Source organism: Peromyscus californicus, unplaced genomic scaffold (assembly GCF_007827085.1).
Source record: "Peromyscus californicus insignis strain IS unplaced genomic scaffold, ASM782708v3 Scaffold_4__1_contigs__length_199733344, whole genome shotgun sequence".
Taxonomy (NCBI): Eukaryota; Metazoa; Chordata; class Mammalia; order Rodentia; family Cricetidae; genus Peromyscus; species Peromyscus californicus.
In genome coordinates, this window is record NW_026294562.1 from 59435952 (window position 1) to 59459856 (window position 23905).

Here is a 23905-nt window from a genome sequence, read left to right on the forward strand (position 1 = left end):
GGGCACGGCAACAGGTGGCATGCAGGATTCGGGGCACAGTTTGTGATCCCCAGACCTGTGGCCTTTCGACCAAGTTCTGGCTCTACTCCCCAGACCTCAGTTTCTCCATCTGTGGGGTTGTGGCTCCTTCTAGCTCCATGATGCTGCTCTCATACTGCTCTGGGTCTGGAAAGTGAGCAATGGCCCCAGGCTCCAGTGCTTGGCTCCTGTCTCTAGCCTCAAGCAAGGTTTGGACACTGACTCTATAGACACACCTCTGCAGAGCCAATAGGCATCCCTACCCCAAAGTCTCCTTGTTTACCTGCCCAGAGATGAACCCTGGTGGTGGCCAAGGAGTGGCCATTCTGAGCGTCGTGGAAGAGAACTGCTGTCCTTAGGGCTGACATAGGCTAGAAACTTGTCACCACCGTGCCCTGGCTGCCACCAAGGCCCTCTTTTACAAACCCCACCTTACTACTTTTCTCATTGCTGAGACAAGATGCCTGGTGAAGGCACCCTAAGGGAGGAAGGACCGTTTTTGGCTCGCAGTTCAAGGGCACAGTCCATCGTGGTGGGGGTGGGGAGGGCCTGGCTGCAGGAGCTGAGCGGTCGGTCTCATTGCGTCCACAGTCAGGAAGCAGAGATGAATGCTGATGCTCAGCTCGCTTTCTCATTTCTGTCTATTCTGGGACCCCTGCTTTCTGCTGCCCCGGCCCTGGCAGCCCCAACTGTACCCTGACACCTCCCAGCACCCCATTCTCTCTCTTACAGGCTGAGTACAGGCTATGCAATGGATCTGACAAGGAATGTACCTCCCCAACGACCAGGATCTCCAAGAAGGACACTCTCAAGGTGGGCCTGGCCCAGGAGGTGGGGAGGATGGAGGGAAACACCCACACCTTCTACATCAGCGGTTCTCAACCTTCCTGATGCTGTGACCCTTTAATACAGTTCCTCATGTTGTGGTGACTCCCAGCCATAAAATTATTTCGTTGCCACCTCATAACTATAATTTTGCTACTGTCATGAATCGTAATATAAATATCTGATATGCTACTCCCGTGCTAGGGTTGTTCAGCCCTCCCCGAAGGGGTCACGATCCACAGGTTGAGAGCCACTGTTCTACATCCTCCTTTCCCTGTGCCCCGCCGGCAGTGGGAGGAGCTAGGGCAGCCCATGCTCTCCACAACCAACCCACTTCCGTGCTGGTCGCAGGCGCAGAAGGAGAACTATCGGCAGGAGAAGAAGCGGGCTACAAAGCAGCTCTTCAGCGCCCTGACCGACCCTAGTGTGGTCATCATGGCTGACAGCCTGAAGGTAGGCAGGTGTGCCACGCACAGGGGCTCCTATAGGCCAGGACATCCGTGGCACCTGGGAGGTGAGTCTGTTTGTCACTACAGAGCTGTCTGAGTGGCCCTGGACTGTGTACCAAATGGCGCGACACAGACGCCAGTTCCCCATAGGTCTGGAGGCCAGAGGCCAGCGTCAAGGTGCTGTGAGGACCACACTCCCCACAGAGCTCTGGGACACACCTCCTAGCTCCTGGGGCCTCCAGGAGTCCATCACCCCAGTCCCTGCCTCTGGTCATGCCCCGCCAAGCTGTGTAGACGGCTCGGGGAGCGGCCTCCAGTGGATGACCCTGACCGTGAGGTCCTCTGCAGATCCGAGGGACCCTGAAGAGCTGGACGAAGCTGTGGTGCGTGCTGAGACCAGGTGTACTGCTCATCTACAAGACGCCCAAGGTGGGCCAGTGGGTGGGCACGGTGCTGCTGCACTGCTGCGAGCTCATCGAGCGCCCCTCCAAGAAGGATGGCTTCTGTTTCAAACTCTTCCACCCGCTGGACCAGTCTGTGTGGGCTGTAAAGGTGAGCCGATCAACAGGGTGCCCAGGCCGGGGGTTCAGGGAGATTGGGGGCTCCTCCTGGGACCACAATTCCAAAAGGAGAGCTCTAGCAAGGGATCCCTGGAGGTTGAGCAGCCCGTGATGGGCTGCGGGAAGCAGAGATGGGGCAGATCTAGGCTATGCACTGGGTCCCTCATCCAGTGCTGTCTGAAGGGGAGGAAGGGCCTGTCCCTGACGCAGACCTTCATCCCTCACCACCTGGACTGCTCAGCCAGGACTGATGCGACAGGCGTGGGTCCTCAGGGAAAACCTCGTTACATTTGGGTTTCAGAGAAACGACAAAGTTTATGTTTTGTTTGGATTTGGGAGTGGGGATGACACAAGGTGTAGCTTTGGCAGGCCTGGAACTCACTACGGAGGCTGACCTCAAATTCATAGAGAACCGCCTGCCTCTGCCTCCTGAGTGCTGGGATTGAAGGAGTGTACTACCTCACCCGGCTTGGTTTGATTTTTTTTTGAGACATGGTTTCTCTTACTGTATGGCCCATACTGATGTAGAATTCACTCTATGGCTCAGGCTAGCCTAGAACTTGTGGCAATCCTCCTGCCTCATCCTCTCAAATGCTGAGATTACAGGTATAAACTACCATGCCTAGCTTCTATTAGTTTTAAAAGTAATATTCTTCCCACTTTTGGTGAAATTACAGCTGAGTAAACCCACTATGGATTAAAAATACTGAACCTCAAAAATGCATGAACGTGCCTGAGCTAGCACAGTGCAGCCCCCTTCAGCGAGCTGAGGACACCCCATCGCCCCATGGGCAGCACTTGGGGGACAGAGGCAGGAGGATCAGAGGTTCAAAGCCATCTCCAACTACATAGGAAGTTGTAGGCTAGCCTGGGCTGCAGAGTGAGAGTGGGCCAGTCTCAAAACAAACAAGCAACAACAACAAAAACAAAAACTGCTGAAAAACCAAAAAAGAGTTAAAAATAAAACTATTTTATATGAAAATGCTGACCATATAAATATATTCCAGCTTGGCCTGCAAGGGTCACACCTTTAATCCAAGCACTCCAGAGACAGAGTCAGGCGGATTCTCTTTGAGTTTAAGGCCAAGCCTGGTCTACTTAGCAAGTTACAGGCCAGCTAGGGCTACGTAGTGAAACCTGTTTCAAAAGCAAAACAAAACACGTTTACTCCAAATAAGGGACAGACTTCCTTACACTGACCAGCCCTTCGCTGTCCCTCTGAAGGGACAATTCGACCGCAAGTCTGGAACTTACCTTAACTGGTTCTGGCCACCATAATCAGGGAGCTGAACTGAAGGAGGGGTCTCGGCTCAGAAGCGGGTGGGGAGCGCCCCACCCACTTCCTCATAGCCTTCCTGGCCCAGTGCTTGACCTTGCAGGTCTCTGCCTCTCTAGGGCCCCAAAGGTGAGAGTGTGGGCTCCATCACCCAGCCCCTCCCCAGCAGCTACCTGATCTTCAGGGCCGCCTCTGAATCGGACGGTGAGTGCCACCTGCCCTGTCTCCGCCATCCCAGAGTCCCCTGGAAGTGGAACCATGCACTGAGCTATACACCCCCAGCCCCTCCCTGGGAGATTCTAGGCAGGGGCTCTCCCACTGAGTTACTCCCTTCCCCTTACTGGGGGGTTCTAGGCAGGGCCTCTACCGCTGAGCCACACCCCAGCCCCTCACTGGGGGATTCTAGGCAGGGGCTCCACCACTGAGTTACTCCCTTCCCCTCACTGGGGGACTCTAGCTCAGCTACCCAACGACACAGACTGAGCCTGCCCTATAGTGATGCCCCTCTCTCAGCCGATCCTCAGTTTCCCCGTGGATTAAATGGGACTAGCTGTACCTGTCACCCCGATGCTATGGGAATCCCAGGGCTGTATGGAAACAATCAGGTGACAGTTCTGAGTGCCACCAACAAGTTCTGCTGTGATATTTCATGTTTGACAGATGGGGAAGCTTAAGTAACAGGCAGCCCAGAAGTAGTCTAGCAATAGGTTACAGATATTAATGTGGGTTCCCCTGAGTCCAGATCCTCTGAACTAGATCACAGATTCCAAGCAGCAAGCAGCCCATTATGTCTGTAACAAGGAGTCCTTCAGGTGACAGCTTCTAGCCAGGGCTGTGGCTCCTGATCAAAACCTCAGAGCTGGTGCCCCCAGCTGGAGGTCCAAGGACCTGACCGCTAAGGTCCAGCTGTTGAGGTTTGGAATCCCGCATATAGCTTAACTGCTGGTTCTATGGCGCCCCCTTGTGGTCAAATGTTATATCTACACTCACTCCCAGCCTATCTTGAATGCTTTTAATATTTTTGTTCACCCTCTCTGTCATTGGTCCTGCTGGACTCTAGGGTGGACCGACAATCTGTGCCCTGACAGAGCCTGCATACCTTAGGGGTCTTTGAGCAGTGAGCCAGCCACCAGATGACAAGCTTGAACTGAAGCCCTGATTGTCAGGGGCCACAGTCAAGGAAGATTATCTGCAATCTCATGTGTATCAGGGTGGGCTTCCTGCAGGAGGAGGCAGAGGCTTTCAAACAGGTTTCAAAGGATGTATAACACTCAGGATGTCTAGTCTTTTGTGGCAGCCACAAAATGCATGTCTGGGCCCTAAGTCCAATTCCACAGTGATCTCCCCAGCTCTCACCCTGGGTTATATAACCTGCCATGATCCTCTCACTGTCCCCACAAATGCCCAGTGTCACTGGTGGTAGCACTGTGCTCAAAGGAAGCCTACAGTGAGTCTAGCAGGATGCCAGGCATCCTTGAGCAAGAGGGCAGTTCCAGGGCACCAGGAGGTCCCATCCAGTGGGTCCCCTTGAGCTTCCCAGTGTAGCCCCAGGGGCTCTCCAACAAAAGGCTGTGTGGTTTTAAGTTAGTGAAAGAAGCCCACAGTACCCAGGGACACCCAGCATGGAAGCTTAGGAATCAAAAGCTTCCTTCATCTTTCCTTAAGCTGGGGCCCTCACACATGAGTCCCTCGGACACTGTAGTATCACTTATAGGTGACTCTGAAGTGTGGAGTGGATGGAGGCACTGTTGTTAGTAATCATGCCGGGACACTGGTGTCACCTGTGTGGGTGCCTCTCCCCATAGCTCTGAACAATACCTTCCTATCTATCACCCCACTCCCAAGGGCAGTGATATGATACCAGTCTAACCCAAGCCCTGCAGACACGCATACACACTGTCATGAAGAAAGTGGAACCTCAGGGCCACAGGCTTTAGGCCAAAGCAGGCCCTGCCCTGCCTGTCCCCTGCTTTCCCACAGCCCTGGCTGTCTTTTGTTGCCTCTTGAACCCTGCTCACTGGCTCCTCACTGGCATACCAGACCCCTGCCCAGCCTCTGCCCCCACGAACATGGGATCCCTGATGTGTGCCCCACACTCATTTCCAAGGGCATACACATGTGTGCACGTGTTCCCAGAGCTGTTGGCAGCCCCAACAAGCTGGACTCAGCCACCCATTCTCAGTAATCAATTAAACAGACAAAGCAGTGAAAAGTGGAGGAGGGAGATTAATTCAGTGTGGACACACTGTGAAGAGAAACAAAGGCCCTCAAGTCTGTCTTCAGGCTCCTGGTGTGAAATTTAGGTTTAAACAGAGGGCAGGAGGTGTGCATTCCTAAGCAGTTCTGGTCGAGGTGTGGTCCTGCCCATCACTGACCCATCACTGTCAGCTCCAGTCTCTCCTGCAAGGTGGTCTGACAAGTTCTCAGAACTCTGTGAGATCTCTGGGAGACAAGCTCCCCCTCTGACTGGCACCAGGCTTCAGCCTTTCCCTTCCTCAGTGTGAGACTCCTGGGGTTCATTGTTTCAATAGTCTGATGGCCGAAGGGAGGGACACACCTGTCTCTTTAGTTTATGTTCATTCCTGCCAGGATGGCTACATGCAAGGCTGGGGTCTGTTAGGGAGGCGAGTCTTTAACTAGACCCTAGTGGAGAGGAGTGAGGCATGGGACCAGAAGTTTCATGACTAAAAGACAAGATACCTTGGCAGGAGATTGCTTCCTGAAAGCTACTTCTGGAAAATAGGCAGATCAAGTTCCTTGGTGAGTGTCTTGGTTATGTTTTCCATTGCTGTGAAGAGACACCATAACCCCAGCAACTCTTAGAAGGAAAACATTTAGTTCGGGTGGCTTGTTTACAGTTTCAGAGGTTCAGTCCATTACCATCGTAGTGTGGGGAGCATGGCAGTGTGCAGGCAGACGTGGTGGTGGAGAAGTAGCTGAGAGTCTTACAGCTTGCCGGCAACAGGAAGTTGATGAGACATTGGCCAATATCCTGAGCATAAGAAACCTCAAAGCCTGCCCCCACAGAGACACACTTTTTTCCAACAAGGCCATACTCACTCCAATAAAGCCATACCTCCTAATAATGCCACTCCATATGAGATTGTGGGGGCCAATTATATTCAAACTACCACAGTGGGGAAGTACAGGGAAGGCTGCCCCATCGGACTCATTCTGTGTCCCCCAGGCCGCTGCTGGCTAGATGCCCTGGAGCTGGCCCTGCGCTGCTCCAGTCTGCTTCGACTGAGCACATGCAAGCAGGGCCGAGATGGAGAGCAGGGGTCGTCGCCCGATGCCTCACCCTCTTCTCTCTATGGATTGCCCACCTCAACCACCATCCCAGACCAAGACCTGTTCCCGTGAGTGAGCTGGGTGAGAAGGGTCTGCATGGTGTCCCCATTAGCCACAGGAGGGAGGCCAAGAGCAATAGTACAAATGCAGGTCACTCAGTATAAGGCAGTGTGTGAAGTCCCTGAAGTGAGAGAGGCCAGGTACCCAGATGGGTGTCTGAGGTCCTAGGTGTTGCCTGGAACTGGGGGCCCATAGGCACTTCCTCTCTCCAGGCTGAATGGGTCTGCCTTGGAGAACCACCTGGAGAATGATGCCTTCTCGGACAAGTCAGAACGAGAGAACGCCGAAGACTCAGATGCTGACACGCAGGATCACAGCCGCAAGACCAATGAGAGTGGGAGTGACCCACTGGACAGCCCTGGTGGGCCACGGAGGGGAACCACCTATGTGGAGCAGGTCCAGGAGGAGCTGGGAGAGGTGAGAGCCACTGTCGACTGAGAGAACAGAAACAGGGCGCGGCAGGGCTAGGGCTGAAGTCTGCAACCTCTTGTTACTCCGTGTGCAGCCAGCAGCTGTGCCTGTGAGTGGACGTCTCTGAATGACATGTCTCCAACTCTGCCCTGCCCATCTAGCATGAGATGCAAGGTTGATGTGAAGGTCCAGCCCCAAATAAACAGCTTCCCTGAGCTGGGGTGGACTGTGGCCAGAGGACAGATCCCAGCCCTCCCTGCTGGGCAGATGACAAACTCCTGTACACACTGGGGACCTGTCCTGTGGTCGGACAACCTTGGGCCCCTCACCCCAATCAGGAACCTGTGTTGTCCTCTGACTTTTTCACCTACATGTTGAGTGTCCTCCGAAAGCCAGGTGTGAAGCTTGTTACAGCTGGGAGGTGGTAGAACCCTGAGGACCTGGGACCTCAGGAGGAAGTTAGGTCACTGGGGGTGTGGCCTCAGAGGGGTCCGATTGGTTTCTTTCTCTTGCATCCTGACCATGAGCATTTGTGCTGCCATGTACTTCCTGCATGATGTACCATGTCTCCAGAGGCCTAAAGCAAGCTCATCAATCCTACACCAAGCCCTCCTACACTGAAGATAAACCTTTTGTTTCGTTTGAGACTGGGCAGTGTAGCCCTGGTTAGCCTAGAACTTACTCTGTAGCCCAGGCTGGCCACAAATAGCAGTCCTCTTTGTCAGCCTCCTTAGTGCTGAGATTAGCTCAAACCTTTCTTCTTTTAAAAGTCAACTGCCTCGGGTATTTCTTATAGTAGCAGCAAGCTGCCCGGCATACCTGCAAGCACACAGGACCCGGGCAACCAGATTCCTGAACTGGAACTTCTAGAGAAGAGGGGTTTTTAGCTCAGAATTTTGGAGGCCAGACATATAAGATCGGGCAGCCCTGTGGATGTGGCCTCTGGTGAAGGTCTTGTGGATATGCCATGTGGTGAACGGCACCATGGCAGTTGTGCCTGTGAGAAGGAGAGCCAAGGCACCAGAGGTAGAGAAGAGCTGGTCTTGTTCTCAGACCTATTGAGGAACTCCCTCCCTCCCAAGCTCAGAATGGGCGGTGGCACCCATTCACACAGAGTGGATGCATGTCCTCCGGTAGGCAAGGACCAAATGTGCTGTTCTGACTCCCTGTCCCTCAGCTCCTTTGGGCAACCCAGAGCAGAGGCTCCAAGTCCATCCCATGGGGCCTGACTGTATCCTTCCGCTGCAGCTGGATGAGACATCCCAGGTGGAGACAGTGTCCGAGGAAAACAAGAACCTGATGTGGGTGCTGCTGCGACAGCTGCGGCCGGGCATGGACCTGTCGCGAGTGGTGCTGCCCACCTTCGTGCTGGAGCCCCGCTCCTTCCTCAGCAAGCTCTCAGATTACTACTACCACGGGGACCTGCTCTCCAGGTGCATCACCGACAGAAGCGGGTCCCACAGGCCCTGTGGGCTGCTGCGGAGGCAGGGGATGGGGTAGAGCCAGGAAGAGGGAAGCGAAGGGGGTCTTCCTAGAGGGGAGGGCACCCCGACAGCCCGGAGCATGCAGAGCCCTCTCTGCCCCAGTGTGAAGCTGATCCGCAGCACTTTCTATGGCTGTGTGCTAAACCCACTTGGCCTGATTCTGGCCTGCCTGGAAGGATGGAGCGGGGTGTTGAGGTCATCTGGGATGAGGTTGCCTCTTTCATCCAAGTGGGTGGAGATTGGGATGTTTGGAGAAAGGGTTCTGGGGAGGGTATCCGGGGACCCCAACCTGAGTCGGAGCTCTCCACCTCCATCACAGGGCAGCCACAGAGGAGGATGCTTACTGCCGCATGAAGCTTGTGCTGCGATGGTATCTGTCTGGCTTCTACAAGAAGCCCAAGGTAGGAGGGGCCTGTGGAAAGGGCAGGGCCTCAGCCAGGGGTCTGTCAGCCCACCATGAGTGGGACCAACACTCTCCTCCGTGGCCCAGAAGATACCCAGCTATCCCCACCGTGGCCCTAGATCCTGAGAGGTGGAGGACAGTTCTCTCTCTGGCTTCTCAGGCCCAGCTCCCAATGCTGGTCCCATTAACTGGATCCTTCCTCAGTCTTCAAGGAGACAGCCTCAGGCTGCGTGACAGGTGCCACCACACACGAGAGTGTTAGGAAAGGAGCATTTGACCCTAAGTTATGTTACCTCTGGGATCTGGGGTTATCTATCACCTTTTGTCACAGAATCCCTTTTGAAAACCCCCAGCCCAGGACTCTGCTGGTAGCAGCCATCCTGGTTATGGAGTGGCCTGCAGGTCTACCTGGAGCTGGGGTTCCATAGTACACAAACTTGACAACCAAGATTCTGGCCAGATGTGGTAGTGCACACCTGTAATTCCAGCACCAGGGAAGCACAAACAGAATTTCCTGGGGTTCAAGGCCAGCCTGGGCTATATAGTGAGAATCCATCTTTAAAAGGGGAGGGAAGAGTGGGGAGAGCTCAGTCAGTAAAATGCTTGCCATGCAAGCTTGAAGACCCGCGTTTCATTCACTGGGGCTGGGGGTGGGAGCACGTGTTTGTAATCCCAGTGCTGAGGAGGTGGCGATGGGAGAATCCCAGTGGCCCACTGGCCAGCCAGCCTCGCCTGCTTGGCAAATTCTAGGTTAGTGAGCAGTCCTGTCTCAGATAGGACAGAAGGTAGATAACTTCTGAGGGATAGCGCTTAACATTGACTGCCAGCCTCCACAGGCATGTAGACTCACACTCATGCACGCACGCATGCGCGCGCGCACACACACACACACACACACACAGGCAGACACACAGGTGTGGTGACTCACACCTATAATACTAGCTAGCACTCTGGAGGCAGAAGCAGGAAGACTGCACTGAGTTGGATTCCAGTTCTGCCTCTCATTGAATAGATGTGAGCCTGCAGTCCAACCCAGAGTCATGCCATAGACTGAGATAGACCAAGGTCTCCTAGAAGCCTGGCATCTCCCAAGCTTGCCTTTGACCCAGTTATGTATGGGCTGTGCCTCAGTCCCAGGACAGCCAGATCTGGTTGGGGTCTTGAGGCCCCTCTGAACTCAGCAGAAGCCAGGAATTCCCGAGGCAGGCCTTCCCCCATCCTCCCCGCCAAATGTAAGCCACCAGCAAAAAGTCGTCTCCTCAAAGCAGAAGCAAGGTGCTAATGGCAAATCAGAGCCCCTTCTAGAGGCAGGAGCACCCCCCATACTGTCTCACCTGTGCCTCACCCCATCTGGACCCCCGGAAGTGGCTTTTTCTTCCCAGTTCCTCCAGCATGTCTTTGTGCTCCCCACAGGGCATCAAGAAACCCTATAACCCCATCCTGGGGGAGACCTTCCGCTGCCGCTGGCTGCACCCTCAGACCAACAGCCACACCTTCTACATAGCAGAGCAGGCAAGACCCCACTGCCCAACTCAGCCTTCCAGCTCAGTGTGGGCAGCAGGCGGTGGGCAGGGGCTGGTGGGACTGAGGGTGGCATTTTCTCTGGCCCATACCCTGCCATAGGGGAGGCTGCACACTGGTCACTGACCATGGGGATTCTCCAAGACAGGCAGGCATGTAACAGAGCATCACCTGAAGGAGGGCAAGCAGCCTAACTGCCCAGCACAGGGCATTTTTAGATGACTCAGAAATTTGAGTAGGTTCCCAGACACGGAGATTCAGGCCCTGCCGTGGTACTTTTAAGACTATGTCCCACACTTCGTCCTGGGACCCCGAGGTATGTCGTTTCTGGGACTGCCCTCTCTGGAGCCATCTCCAGAGCCACCTCCCTTCACACAGGTGTCCCACCATCCTCCTGTGTCTGCCTTCTATGTCAGCAACCAGAAGGATGGCTTCTGCATGAGCGGCAGCATCACAGCAAAGTCCAGGTTCTATGGTGAGGAGGCTTGGGGGCGGGAGTGGGGGGTTCTGGGTCTTGTAGAAGTGGGAGGAGAATTTCACTCCAGAAGCCAGTGAACCCCAGAACTCCAGTGGTGGGATGATGTGGGTGGCCCCAACTCTGCTGAGAGCGGACACCTTCTGCAGGGAAGCAAGGGAACAGAGGAGAAGCCTATGGAGAAGAACTTGTCCCAGGAGAACCACCTGATTCCATAGCCGTCAGCCACATGTGGCTGTCTGTACTGGTTAAAAGGGGGGCTGGGCTGCAGATCAGTGGAAAGTGCACACCTAGTGGGCAGAGGCCCTGGGTTCCATCGCCAGAAATGCACATGGATGATGGTGGATATATGACAGATAGACAGAAGGTAGGTAGATAGATGGATAGAGAGACAGAAAGTCAGTATATAGAAGATAGATAGATAGATAGATGGATGGATGGATGGATGGATGGATGGATGGATGGATGGATAGATAGATAGATAGATAGACAGATAGATAGATAGATAGATAGGTAGGTAGATAGATAATACATAGGTGGGTAGGAGGCAGAGAGATAGGTAATAGGTAGATAGATAGAAGGTAGGTAGGTATATAGAAGTGAAAACAGTATTCTATTGCATGGGTCCCATCAAGTGTTTTGGTAGCCACACCTGGCTGGTGGCAGGTGCTTGAGTGTTCCAAACAGGGCAGAGCAGCCTGTGATCACAGGACAAGCTGTGTTTCTGTGCTGCTCTGAGCCTGGGAATAGCAGTGCCCAGGAACCTCAGCAACACCTTTCCCCGTCAGGCACCTCGTTACCCTCATAGTTTGTGTGCAGGTATGTGCTTAGGTTCTCTGTGTGCCCTGTAGCAGCAGAGGGTAGCATGTGGCATCTGCATCCATATTCTATTCACCTTTCCCACCTGGGCTCTGGGCTCAGGCTAGCTCCAGAAGGTTAATAGTCTCCACCCTGAAACTCCCTGGTAGAGTAACTATGATGGGAGTAACTACATGCTACAAGGCAGATGATTTCTCAGAGTTCATAATGGGTGCAAACTAAAGAGTTTTTATGATTCCCAAGCCCCAGAGGTTGTTTGTCTGTCCCTCGGTGCTCTAGCTGGAGGCACTGGGAACTCTGGGATATGTTGAAAGGACACTCACACCCTGGGGTCCAGCAGCAGCTAAGGGTCTGTGCCCTCAACAGCCCTGCCCTGTCCTTGCAGGGAACTCACTGTCCGCGCTTCTGGACGGCAAGGCTAAACTCACCTTCCTGAACCGCAAGGAGGAGTACACCCTCACCATGCCCTACGCCCACTGCCGAGGTGAGTGACTGTGCCATGCCCCACTTCCCGATAGCCTGGGCTAGCCCTCAGTCATGGCATAGGGGGCTGTGTTAGTTACTTTTCTTCTTACGATGACATGGTAAAAAACAACCAAGAAAGGAAGAAAGAGTTTGTTTTGGGTCACAATTTGAGGGTCCAGTCCATCATAGAGGAGGAGATGACAGAGCTGGTCATGTTGAATCCACAGTTAGGGAGCAGAGATGAACCTGGTGCTCAGCTGATTTCTCCTTTTTTATTCAGCCAAAGACTCCAGGGATGTGCCATCCATATCCATGGTGGGTCTTCCTTCCTCTGCTAACCTCCTTGGAAACACCATTGTAGACCCACCCAGAGGTGTGTGTCTCCTAGGTGATTCCAAATTCAGGTGGTGTTGACAACCATAGCAGATGCTAAACCACTCAGGTGTTTGCTTGTGTGAAGGTGTCCTGACCTCGTGGGTGACTTTTCAGAACTGGGTGTGTAACTCTGGGTGGACTCTGCTAGGATTTCTCCTCTTTGATTTTTTTTTTTTTTTTTTTTTTTTTTTTTTGCCTCTGGCTCCCGTTGTGATAGTGAGCAGTCCCAGCTATTGAGGAGGCTGAGGCAGGAGGATTGAAACGTCAGAGCCTGCCTGGGCTGCAGAGGGAGTTCAAGGCCAGCCTGGGTAACTTAGTAAGACAGTGTCTCAAAATTAAAAGATAGGAAGGGAACTGGACTGGCCGCTCAGTGGTGCATACTTTCCTAGTATGTATGAAGCCCTGGGTTCAATCCCAGCACAACACACACACACACACACACACACACACACCAAGAAGTATAATTCCTATAGATCCCTACCCACCTCCAGCTCCTATCACAGACATCTTCCTTAGTATGGCAGACATTGTTACATGTTCATAGCAAAACCAGATTAAGACTTAGTTGTTAGCTAAAATCCACAGTTTCCTTTAAGGCCCACTCTTTGTGTATATTCTACAGGTTTAAGAAGAGTGACATAGAGTCACCACTGTAGTGTCAAACAGAAGACCTCCCCACCCTAAAAATCCCTTTGGTGGGGGCTGAAGCTCAGCAGCAGAGCACGTGCTGAGCATGCTGAGGCTAGTATTCAACCCCAAGAACTTCCAAAAATAAAAATAAGAATCCATTCTAAACCTGCTGTTGTAACTCATACCTTTAATCCCAGTACCTGGGAGGCACAGGCAGGCAGGTCTCTGTGAGTTCGAGGCCAGGGCTGCATAGTGAGACCGTGTCTTAAAAAATAAAAAAACTCAGCCGGGCGGTGGTGGCGCACGCCTTTAATCCCAGCACTCGGGAGGCAGAGCCAGGCGGATCTCTGTGAGTTCGAGGCCAGCCTGGGCTACCAAGTGAGTTCCAGGAAAGGCGCAAAGCTACACAGAGAAACCCTGTCTCGAAAAACCAAAAAAAAAATAAATAAATAAAAAAAAATAAAAAACTCATCTCTGACTCGGCATAGCTCTGACAACTGAAAGGATGAGCGGGACACGGGCAGCTTGATCTGGGACGTGCAGCTTGATCTGGGGAGCAGCAGTTGGCTTATGACCCTGAGTCTCTACACCCTGCCTGCCAAGCCCCGATCTTGCATGGCTCTTAAGTCTCGGGCAGAGCTGATGCAGACCTGACAAAGCCATCTAGCTAGGTGACAGGAGGCAGTCGTAGAATCATGGGACTCTTGGTGCTATGAGCCTGCTTTCTGTGCTCAGCTCTGTGTAACGCCTATCTTCCAAGGACTTTCAGAGTCCCCATGGAGTGAAAAGGTCCCCTCCAATATTACACAGTCACTCCCACCAGTCTTAGCTTGGGAGTTACAGTGACTTCGAGGAATTCATTCATTTTTATTTTATTTTGTATAATTGTGTGTGTAGAATACTTACCTGATTCTAAAAATCTAAAACACAAAACAAGGTGTGACTGGTCCCCGTGCCTCCTTCAGAACCCTGCCCCTTGTTCCCACACGGAGCTGTAGTTAGCTTCTTTTTTTTTCCTTCTCCTAGTTTGGTTTTTATTTCATTTATTTGTTTAGTTGTTTGGAGTGAGGAAGTGTGCCACTGCACACTCGTGGAGGTCAGAGGGCAGCTTGAAGGAGCTGCTTCTCCCTTGTCACCATGCGGGACCTGTGGACCAAACTCAGGTCCTCAGGCTCAATGGCAAGCAGCTTGCAGCTTATGAATAAAGATTTTATTTGGGCCTATGGTTCCAGGGAGCCAGTCCTCCGCCATGGTGGGGAGGCATGACAGCCAGCAGCAGGCATGGCAGCTGGAGCAGGAAGCTTTGAGCTCCTACCTTGGACCTCAAGCAAGAGGCAGAGAGAACAAAGGGAAATGTCGGGTCTTTAAACTCCCAAAGCAGCCTCCATGACGTGTGTCCTCTAACAAGGCCACACCTCCTAAACCTCTCCAAGTGGAGGCCAGGTGTTCAAATACGTGAGCCTCTGTGGGACATTGGACATTCTCATTCAAACCGCCAGTCTCCTTGTGTAACCCAGGCCGGCCTGGTACTCACTCTGCAGCACAGGCTGACCTCCTACTCATAATCCTCATGCCCCAGCCTCCAAGTGTGGAGATCACACCAAGCTCATAGCTGACTTTTCTTACTTTGTAATGCAGCCCCGAGACCCCCTGGAGCAACATGAGGATCCTGCCTTCCTCTCAGCTGTATAGTTCCCTGTGCTATGTCTTAGCACTTACACTCTCCTTGGAAGAATATAGGGGTAGAGGTCGAGCCTTTGCTGCTACAAATGGCTTTTCTTTTTTTTTTTTTTTGCTTTTAATTTTTTTAAATGAAATATTTTACTTCACATTTCTGAGTTTTCAAGTAGAAGTGTTTGGGTGTTTTGTTTTATCATTGTCTTAGTCAGTGTCCTATCGCTGTGAAGAGACACTCTGACCATGACAGCTCTTATAAAGAAAAGCATTTAATTGGGGCTGACTTACAGTTCAGAGGTTTAGTCCATTGTCATCATGGCAGGAAGCATGGCAGTGCATAGGCAGACATGGTGCTGGAGAGGCAGCTGAGAGTTCTACATCCAGATTGTCAAGCAGCAGGAAGAGAGAGCCACTGGGCCTGGCTTGGGCATTTGAAACCCCAAAGCCCACCTCCAGTGACACACTTCCTCCAGTAAGGCCACACCTACTCTATCAAGGCCATACCTCCTAATCCTTGTCAAGTAGTGCCATTCCCTAATGACCAAGCATTCAAATATATGAGCCTACGGGGCCATTCTTATTCAAACTACTGCAATCATGGTGGTGATTTTTAAATTAGATTATGTTTTCCATATGACCAGAAGTGTACTGAGAAAAAGATATACAGGATTTTCAGATGCATACAACACCAGCCCTGAGGGACCGCTGGGAACAGACACACTGGCCCAGTCCTGGGGGCAGTGAGGAACAGACACATCTATTCTCTAGTTCTGGGGCAGAACCCAGCCACAGATGTGATTGCTCGGTCACTGGGATCAGGGATTCTGAAGGAGCTGACCCAGTGAAGGGTGTGGCATCTCCAGACCAGAGCAGAGGCCCCTTCCTGGGTCACAGTACTGAAGGACAGGCAGGCTTCTGGCTCCATTTCAACAAACCCCTTCGTACACCTTCCCTACCCTGTCTGCTGACACAGGCTTTCAGGGCTGAATCCCAACACCAGTTGCATTTCAGGGATCCTGTATGGCACCATGACCATGGAGCTAGGGGGCAAAGTGACCATCGCATGTGAGAAGAACAACCTCCAAGCTGAACTGGACTTCAAGCTCAAGGTGATGTATGCAGTTTGTGGGAGACAGTGCATGGAGCTCGGGGAGGGAGGCCTGATCCCCTCATCCCACACCAAGCAGAGTGCCCCCAAACAAGTACACTTTTGCATCCGCATAGAACAGGCAGGGCCCAGAGAGAGAAAGGGGTTGCCCACAGGCCACACAGCAGAACCTGCAGGCCTAAGTCCCATTGTCCAAATGGTAGAAGACCACAGATTTGAGTTCAGACTGAGGCGCTGGCATGAGGGCATCCTTTTCTAGTAGTGAGCCTCGTCTAAGCCGTAGTCATGAGAATGACCACTCCGTACCTCTGAGGATGTGCCTCTAAGCAGGGCCCTCCTCCTCCTCCCCACTCATCGGACGTCCATCTGCTCTTGCAGCCTTTCTTTGGGAGCAGCACCAGCATCAACCAGATCTCTGGGAAGATCACGTCAGGGGAGGAGGTCCTTGCACGCCTCACTGGACACTGGGTAAGACATCATTCCTCGGGAGCCTGGCTGGGCCTGAGGGTGGTCACCAACCAGGCCAGCAGCTCTGATGCTGCTGTGCCATCTGGGGCAGGACAGAGATGTGTTTATCAAGGAAGAGGGCAGTGGAGGCACCGAGCTCTTCTGGACTCCTAGTGAGGAGGTCCGCAGGCAGCGGCTGAAGCGGCACACAGTGCTTTTGGAAGAACAGAATGAGCTGGAGTCTGAGAGGTGAGGCCCTATACCCAGGAGCCCTGCTGACCACAGGCTGTGGTGGCCAGGGGGAGGGCGGTCAGGGTCACAATGCTAGGAGCACATTCCAGGATGTCTTTGGCAAGGACAGCCTCAGAATAGACCCCTCAGGCCAGATCAAACTGTCCTGCTAGGGACAGCTGGAGGAGAGAGCCTCATCATAGCCAGCAAGGGAATCCCTGCAGGTAGCAGGTGGGAGCCCCGCTTAGGAAAAATACAGTTCATAGTGTGGAATCAAAACCTGGGAGACACAGGCTTCCTGCAAGATAATCAGCTCCCTGCCATTGAAGGCAACCAAGCAAAGAGCACTCAGCCTCCTTCCCATATAGACGGGACTGATTTGGGGCTGCCGATTAATGGAGCCGCCCCACTCTGAGCTCCTGGGGGGTTGATCTTCTGGCCTGTAGGCTCTGGCAGCACGTCACCAGGGCCATCCGTGAGGGTGACCAGCACAAAGCCACACAGGAGAAGTCTGTGCTGGAGGAGGCACAGCGGCAGCGTGCCCGTGAGCACCAGCAGAGCCTCACTCCATGGAAGCCACACTTGTTCCACCTGGACCCACTCACCCAAGAATGGCGCTACCGATATGAGAAGTGAGTGGCCAGTGGCCCTGGGGTCTGTGCCATGGGACTGGAGTGGGCAGACTGACTCCACTGTGCCTGTTTTGACTTGGGGACATCATGGAGTCTCTAATGCCCGCTCCCTGCCTTCAGCAGTACCTTAAGGATAAGGATATGGAGGGATGGAAAGATAGACCCCCCCCTAACCCTTCCCTGAAGACTCTGAACAGTGGTTATCCCCCGGGTTACCATGAGAGGCTGAAGTCTAGGCTAGGACAGCGCCCTCTCCCTCAGGAGTGGGGGGGGGGGGTCATCACTGCTACTGATGGATACCATCTGGACCCTCCAGCCACAGCCCCTGGGACCCCCTGAAGGACATCGCCCAATATGAGCAAGATGGGATTCTTCACACACTACAGAGGGAGACTATGTCTGGCCAGACAACCTTCCTGGGGAGTCCAGGGTCCAGACACAAGGTCAGTACCTCTCACCAAGGCTCCAGCCCAGGCTTGATCTCAATGGCTAGCTCATTCCTTCCACCTCGCCCTCCTCCCTCGGTGCCTGGGTCTGTGATATCTCAAACCCTACCCGGCAGTGGGCCTTCACTGACCCCAGGCTCCTCGTGGCTCCTTCTTCCTTTCTGTGGGGGGCCCCAGATCCAGAATACCTGATTCATGGGCACCTTGGGCCTCACAGTTCAAGACTCCATGTAGGAGTCAGTTGGCTACCAGTCTGTTTACCTCCTGAAGCCACTTTGTCCCATTCTATAGATAAAGAAACCCAGGCTCAGGGTAGTCCAAGAAGAAAGAAGAGCAGCCAGCATCCATACGTAGGCAGAGTTTCTCTGCATCCCGGCAGTTGCTCGCTCCCAAATAACCACTCTGAGACGTATCATTAAATATAAGTGCTAGACTGATAGCTTAGGCTTGTTACTAACTAGCTCTTATAACTTAAATTAACCCATATTTCTTATCTACCCTCTGCCATGTAGTGGTACCTTCTAGCATGGCATATTTATCTCCTGCTTCCTCTATGTCTCTCCCATGACTCCCACCCTTCTTCCCAGCATTCTCTCTGCCCCAACAATCCTGCTAGTTATTGGCCAACCAGCTTTTTATTAACAATGAGAGCAACACATTTTCACAGTGTACAGAAGCATTTATTCTACAGCATCTATACATGCCTAGGGCCTGGGAAAGGCAGGAAGGAGTCAAAGGGTCGGGGGAGCTCCAGGAAAAAGGGGGAAGGAGGGAGGAGATGCCCTTATGTAAGGTAGGACTATGAATGGCGCCACCAGGTGGGTCTGGCCACATGTTCTGGGTCCCAGGTGTGAACAGCACCGGCCATGTGCCAACCTGGTGGCCAGACCACAGAGAGCTGGCTGGTCCTCTTTCCTGAAGAGGAGGTCAATGGTTTTCTGTTCCTGATGGGAAACTGAGGCCCCAGAGATGGAATGGCTGCAGTTCATGCCAGGTGATTTAAACCACCTGTGTCCAGCTGCAAAGCCATCAGATCCGTCCTCTGCACACTGCCCTACTCTAGGGCATCCTGACATTAATGGGCCACCATGTCTCCAAAGGGCCCATGGGACGGGAACCTAGATATACTAACTCCATGTCTTTACAGAGACCTGGCCCCGACCGGCGGCTCCGCAAGGCCAGTGACCAGCCCTCTGGCCATAGCCAGGTCACGGAGAGCAGCGGCTCCACACCTGAATCCTGCCCAGACCTCTCTGATGAGGACTTTGTTCCTGGTAAGTAGCTACCAGGGTTTCCCATATGCTAAGCAGGCCCTGGCCCTGGCTGGTGGAAACCTTGGACCTTGACTAAGAGGGAGGAGGGCTGAAGGAGAGGGCCAGTCCCTTCCTGTAGCCCCTCTGCAGGATGTTAAGGGCCAGGAAGCACCTTCCAGAGATGAGGATACAGGGGCAGGTATCCTCATAGTACATCTTTGCTTGTCCTGCCCTGCCCTCTCCCTAAGAGATCTGCCTTCTTAGAGTCCAAGGACAGACTGAGGCTGTAGCCAGGACATGGGGAAGAAAAGAGAGTACCGTGTATGTGGCTTAATGGTAGAAAACCTGCCTAGCATGCATGAAGCCCTGGGTTCAGTCTCAGCACAGCATAAACCCAGCATAGTGATGTACACTCATAACCCAGCACTCCAGAGGTCACACAAGAGATCAAGAGTTAAGGTCACCTTCAGCTACATAGTGAGTTCAAGGCCAGCCTAGGATACATGAAACCTTCTCTGAAAAATGGGGATTTGCAGGGAGAACGTGGTCCCAGGATAGGATTTTCCTGAGCTGCAAGGACACTGTGAGAGGTTGGTTGGGTACTGTCCATTGCCCAGCTCCCAGCTCTGCCTCTGACCCTTCCCTGATGGGACTCTTGGCTCCTTTGTTGTTACTGAGCAATCTGTGTCTCCCCAACATTGTCCCCACCTCTGCAGTGGACCAGCCACGTCTTTGTCACTCATCTCTAGGGCTTGCAGGCTAGCTGAGCCTGCATCCATCCCTTCCTAACCTCTCCCTGTCTTTCCGTGTCTGTGGCTGGCTCCTGAAGTTTTCTCAGGTAGTAGATCAGAAGCTGGGTCAGCCAGGACATCCTAGCTCACCCTGGTTTCTTTCTTCCTGCTGTCTCCATCCTGGACATCCAGGTAGTGAGAGCCCATGTCCTCGGTGCAGGCGAGACGCACACCGGCTACGGATGCTACAGGAGGCTGTGCTGTCTATTCGGGAAGCTCAGCAAGAGCTGCATAGGTAAGAACACAGGAGATGGAGGGGCCTGCCAGCCTAGGAGAGTGCAACCCTCATGCAGGAGCCAGTGGGCACAGGCAAGGGGCTTAGAAGAAAGTACAGGGCTAGGGGAGCCCCTCAGGGCCAGGGGAGCCCCCCACCCCAGGTGTGTGAAAGCAGGTGGCAGCCCTCCTGGATACCTCAGACTCCCTGCAGCTTGTCAGCACCACTATACAGACTATGCTCAAGACAAAGGGAGTATCTGAGAGCCGTACTCTGTGACCTCAGGGGGTATGAACCACGGCCACACAGTTCCTTCCTGACAGGACACAGTATCATGTGAGGACACCATATGCCATCACACTTGGTTCTCCTCTGTAAAATGGGTTAATAGCAGCACCAACCAGGGGGTGGGGGCAGAATGGAGAGGGTGTGGTGGAGAACAAGCTTTGTGCCCATCCAGGCACCCCACAAGTGACTGGCACAGTACTTGACCCTGTTGACTCCTTTCCAGATCTTGCCAAGAGAATTGGTTGGTAGGGATGGGGCGTGGAGCTGAAGAGAAATGAGTCAGGCAGGGCTGGGACACTGAGAAGGGTAGGGACAGGAGTGGGATGTGGTGGGTACCTCCTGGGTCAGCCAGGTTCCAGACACGCAGCACCACTTAGACGGAGATCTAGAAAGCTGACTTGGCTGAAGTCAATTGCTATAGTTTGGGAAGTTGAGAAGTGTGCTGGCTAGAGGCCCCTGGGTACCTGCAGTAGCCTGAGGGGACGGTGTGGAATGACTTAAGACCCTAGGTACTTGCTGGGTGACAGTGGCACACACCATTAATCCCAGCATCAGGAGGCAGAGGCAGGCAGATCTCTGAGTCAAGGCCAGCCTGGTCTACAGAGTGAGTTCCTGGACAGCCAGGGCTACACAGAGAAACCCTGTCTTGAAAAAACAAAACATGATCTCCATCACACCGTGCTGCAGAAAAAAAAAAAAAAAAGAAAGAAAAAACAAAACAAACAAACAAAAGTTTCTATGGCCTCAGAGGCAGAGAGCTTGGAGTGGGTGTGTGAGGCCAGAGGTGGTTTTTGGCCCCAGGGAAGATGATGGCACTGCCAGGCTAGCAGCACTCCCCGTGCTAAGTGCCAGTTTTTTTCTGCTTTCCCCTGTCAGTGTCCTCTAGAGGTTCAAAAAAGAAAAGCCTCATTAATTCACAGGAGAATGTGGGGAAAATTGGCAAAGTTTGCTGGGAGATGAATCAAACATGACATCATTCTTGTTCTGTGGACTGTATATGTCTTGTGGTTTGCCTGCAGGTGGCCATCAACAAAACCATGAAAGTCTCAACACTTGCAATCCTCCTTTGCCTTCCCTGCGGCAGTCACATAAATATAAATATACACCAGCTAATGAGAATGGGGATTCCTAGGGCCTCTGGAGTTCTTCTGATGTCACAGTGGGGAGCCCTAGACCCAGAAGGCTGACAGAGGGCTGAGGAGGTGTGAAGTGGGCTGTGCACAGCCTGCTGAGGACAGGGTCTCCCTGGAGGTGCTTGCCCAGATGCCTGGGTATCCTTGAGTCAATCCAGGTTAACGCCTCTAGCAGATGTCTCAACAATACAGCCATGTGTCTTTCAATCTGCTCCTTACCCATGCTGTGTGGGCAAAGAAAGGGAAACCTGGTACCCCACAAAAGGACTGCTTCCATCCAGGAAACAGAGAGCCCAGACACCAGGGTCCAGGCTTGGTGGGTTTGTTCCTATGTCCCTGGGATGTCAACAAGACCCTGAGTGTCTCACATTCAAGAGGCTGAAAGTCTCAGTCCTGGCTCTTCCCAGTGCCCTGTCCTTGGCTTGCAGCCATTGTTATCCTCTGTAACCATGTATGTCTCTGTCTTGATCCCCTTTTAGATTAAGGGCCCACCCTGTAAGCCTTTTAATGTAGCCACCTCTTCGGAGATCTTATCTCCAAACAGCTCAGGGGAATTCGACATAGGTTTGAGGAGGAGGACACCATTCAGTCACCACCCCAGGGGTGGCAGGGAGGATGCAAGAGGCCTGTTCCCCAAGACCAGACCGTCCTGTCCCCAAACTGATACCCAGAAAGCACAGCCCAGGTTCCTGCCCTGGGACCCCTCTCCCTGAGGAGCCACCCACCCACCCTTGTAGCCATGTTCCCAGCAGACAGACATGCCATCCTGTCTCAGACTCCTCTGTAGGCCAGGAGGGTGGCCATGCTGGTGTTCACGCAGCCTCCGCCTCTGTCATTGCAGGCACCTCTCAGCCATGTTGAGCTCCACAGTTCGTGCCAGGCAGCCGTCGGCCCCCAGCCTCCTGCAGAACCCCCGCTCCTGGTTCCTGCTCTGCATCTTCCTGACATGTCAGTTATTCATTAACTATGTCCTCAAATAAGAGCCCTTGGGATCTGCATGCAGGGTGATGCCTGCAGAGTTCCCTCCTAGGCACCCAGCACTTTACACCGGCCAATGGAGGCAGTGAGGCCCACAGGCATGGCTACTGGGACAGAAGGGTCCTCGTGCGAGAGGATGGCAGGTGGGGCCTGGGGCTATGAGGGTGCTGTGACCCCAACTGTAGGACCCTCCAGGGAGCACTGGCCTCTCCTACAGAGCCCTCCACCTAGCACCGGCCTTAACGCTAAAGCCAAATGCAGTTTTCTGCCCTGCAGTGTGCCCCTGATCATCTCAAGTTGCCACTCCCAAGCCAGCCCCCACTTGCCACATGGCATCAGATCTGGGGGTCAGGAGGACCTGTGCAGGCTCTGGACAGTCACTCCCCGCAGCGCAGGAGAAAGCGAGGAGGTTTCCAGGAGCAGCAGGAAAGACAACTCCAGGATTTCCCAGGGCTCTTTGAGCGGCGACGTTGACTTCGGGACAGTCTGCCCACTCAAGCACTGACAGGCTGTAGCCGCTCTGGTGAGGACATTGGGACCTTTATCCTGTTATTAAGCTGCTTGGACAGGAGCCTGTTCAGGGAGTTGCCGAACCCACACCTGCCCCTACAGCCAGAGGAGCCCACCTGTGCCAGGGGAGTGCCCTGGCCAATGGCAGTGTGAGCTTGTAAGCAAGAGAAGTGCCCAGGGGGTGTCCCCAAAAGCCAGGGAGGCTGAAGCTTGCCACATGCCCTGACCAACACAGTCTTCCCATTCTGTTGACATTCTAAATACATATAGTTGGCAATATTCCAGGCAGCTGTGTGCAGTGACCAGCCTCTGCAGCCGGCCCTCAACCCTGTGTGGATGGCCCTCTGTGCGTGCGTGTGCATATGTATGGGCACCTACACGTACTCACATTCGGAGCCTTAATACCTTGTTGGTGCCATCTCCACTGTAACTGATCCCTTCAAGTTTTGTATCCATTTGTCTCTCCTTCCCCAGCCTGGGGGTGTGTCTGCTCCATGCCTTGAAATAAATGGAAATACATGTATGTTCTCTTCTTGGGGTTCCTTGAGGACAAGGAAGAACTTCTGGGGAGATGGAAAAAAACAGTGTAATAGGACTGTCTTGGGCTGGAGGTACCAAGTGAGAGGTTCAGAAGGCGGGGTGCAGGTTCACAATGTGAAGTGAGAACATGGCCCACCTGGATGGAGCCCTTGGGAGCTGGAGTCCCACCCATCAGCCAGTGAGCAGCTGTGGACATGGGAAGGATGCTGCCTGCCAAGGCATTCTGGGAAGCTACCAGGACTGGGAAAGTGAGGGAAGGGATCGGGACCTATTTCTTTAAGTCACTATAAAGAAGCTCAGACTGGGCAGCCTGCTGTGGCCAGCATGGCCTTGCTGAAATGATTAAGTTTCTTTATGCTCAGATAGCTTGGAGGCATCCAGAGTAGCCCTAGGCATCTCTGAGTCCATTTTAAAAACCTAGAAAGACACTCCAGGAAATGGGTAACTCATCCTACGCCTTCAATTCAATTCGGTCTGGTTGTGTTGTGGAGGTGGGCCAGTCCAGCCCCAGGCACGTGGGGCTGCCACAGGAGAAGGAGAAAGGTGTCGGGCAGAAGAGAACATAGAAGCTGCTGGGTGCTGAAGTATGATCATC

General features: G+C 53.2%; 1 protein-coding gene across 2 annotated transcripts in view; it reads left to right on the top strand.

Annotated features, from left to right (window-relative positions):
- Positions 1 to 23293, top strand: part of Osbpl5 (oxysterol binding protein like 5) — a 72732-nt gene extending 49439 nt beyond the window's left edge. For both annotated transcript variants that reach the window (XM_052762619.1, XM_052762620.1), the window contains exons 4-22: positions 751 to 831; positions 1195 to 1296; positions 1641 to 1844; positions 3248 to 3332; positions 6316 to 6487; positions 6692 to 6896; positions 8139 to 8323; positions 8694 to 8775; positions 10191 to 10289; positions 10677 to 10773; positions 11978 to 12076; positions 15751 to 15848; positions 16226 to 16315; positions 16407 to 16543; positions 16972 to 17157; positions 17474 to 17600; positions 18751 to 18877; positions 19780 to 19882; positions 22124 to 23293. In XM_052762619.1, the coding sequence (XP_052618579.1) occupies positions 751 to 831; positions 1195 to 1296; positions 1641 to 1844; positions 3248 to 3332; positions 6316 to 6487; positions 6692 to 6896; positions 8139 to 8323; positions 8694 to 8775; positions 10191 to 10289; positions 10677 to 10773; positions 11978 to 12076; positions 15751 to 15848; positions 16226 to 16315; positions 16407 to 16543; positions 16972 to 17157; positions 17474 to 17600; positions 18751 to 18877; positions 19780 to 19882; positions 22124 to 22262 (2418 nt within the window). In that variant the 3' untranslated portion in view covers positions 22263 to 23293. The remainder of the gene's footprint in view (positions 1 to 750; positions 832 to 1194; positions 1297 to 1640; positions 1845 to 3247; positions 3333 to 6315; positions 6488 to 6691; positions 6897 to 8138; positions 8324 to 8693; positions 8776 to 10190; positions 10290 to 10676; positions 10774 to 11977; positions 12077 to 15750; positions 15849 to 16225; positions 16316 to 16406; positions 16544 to 16971; positions 17158 to 17473; positions 17601 to 18750; positions 18878 to 19779; positions 19883 to 22123) is intronic.
- Positions 23294 to 23905: the final 612 nt, after the last annotated feature.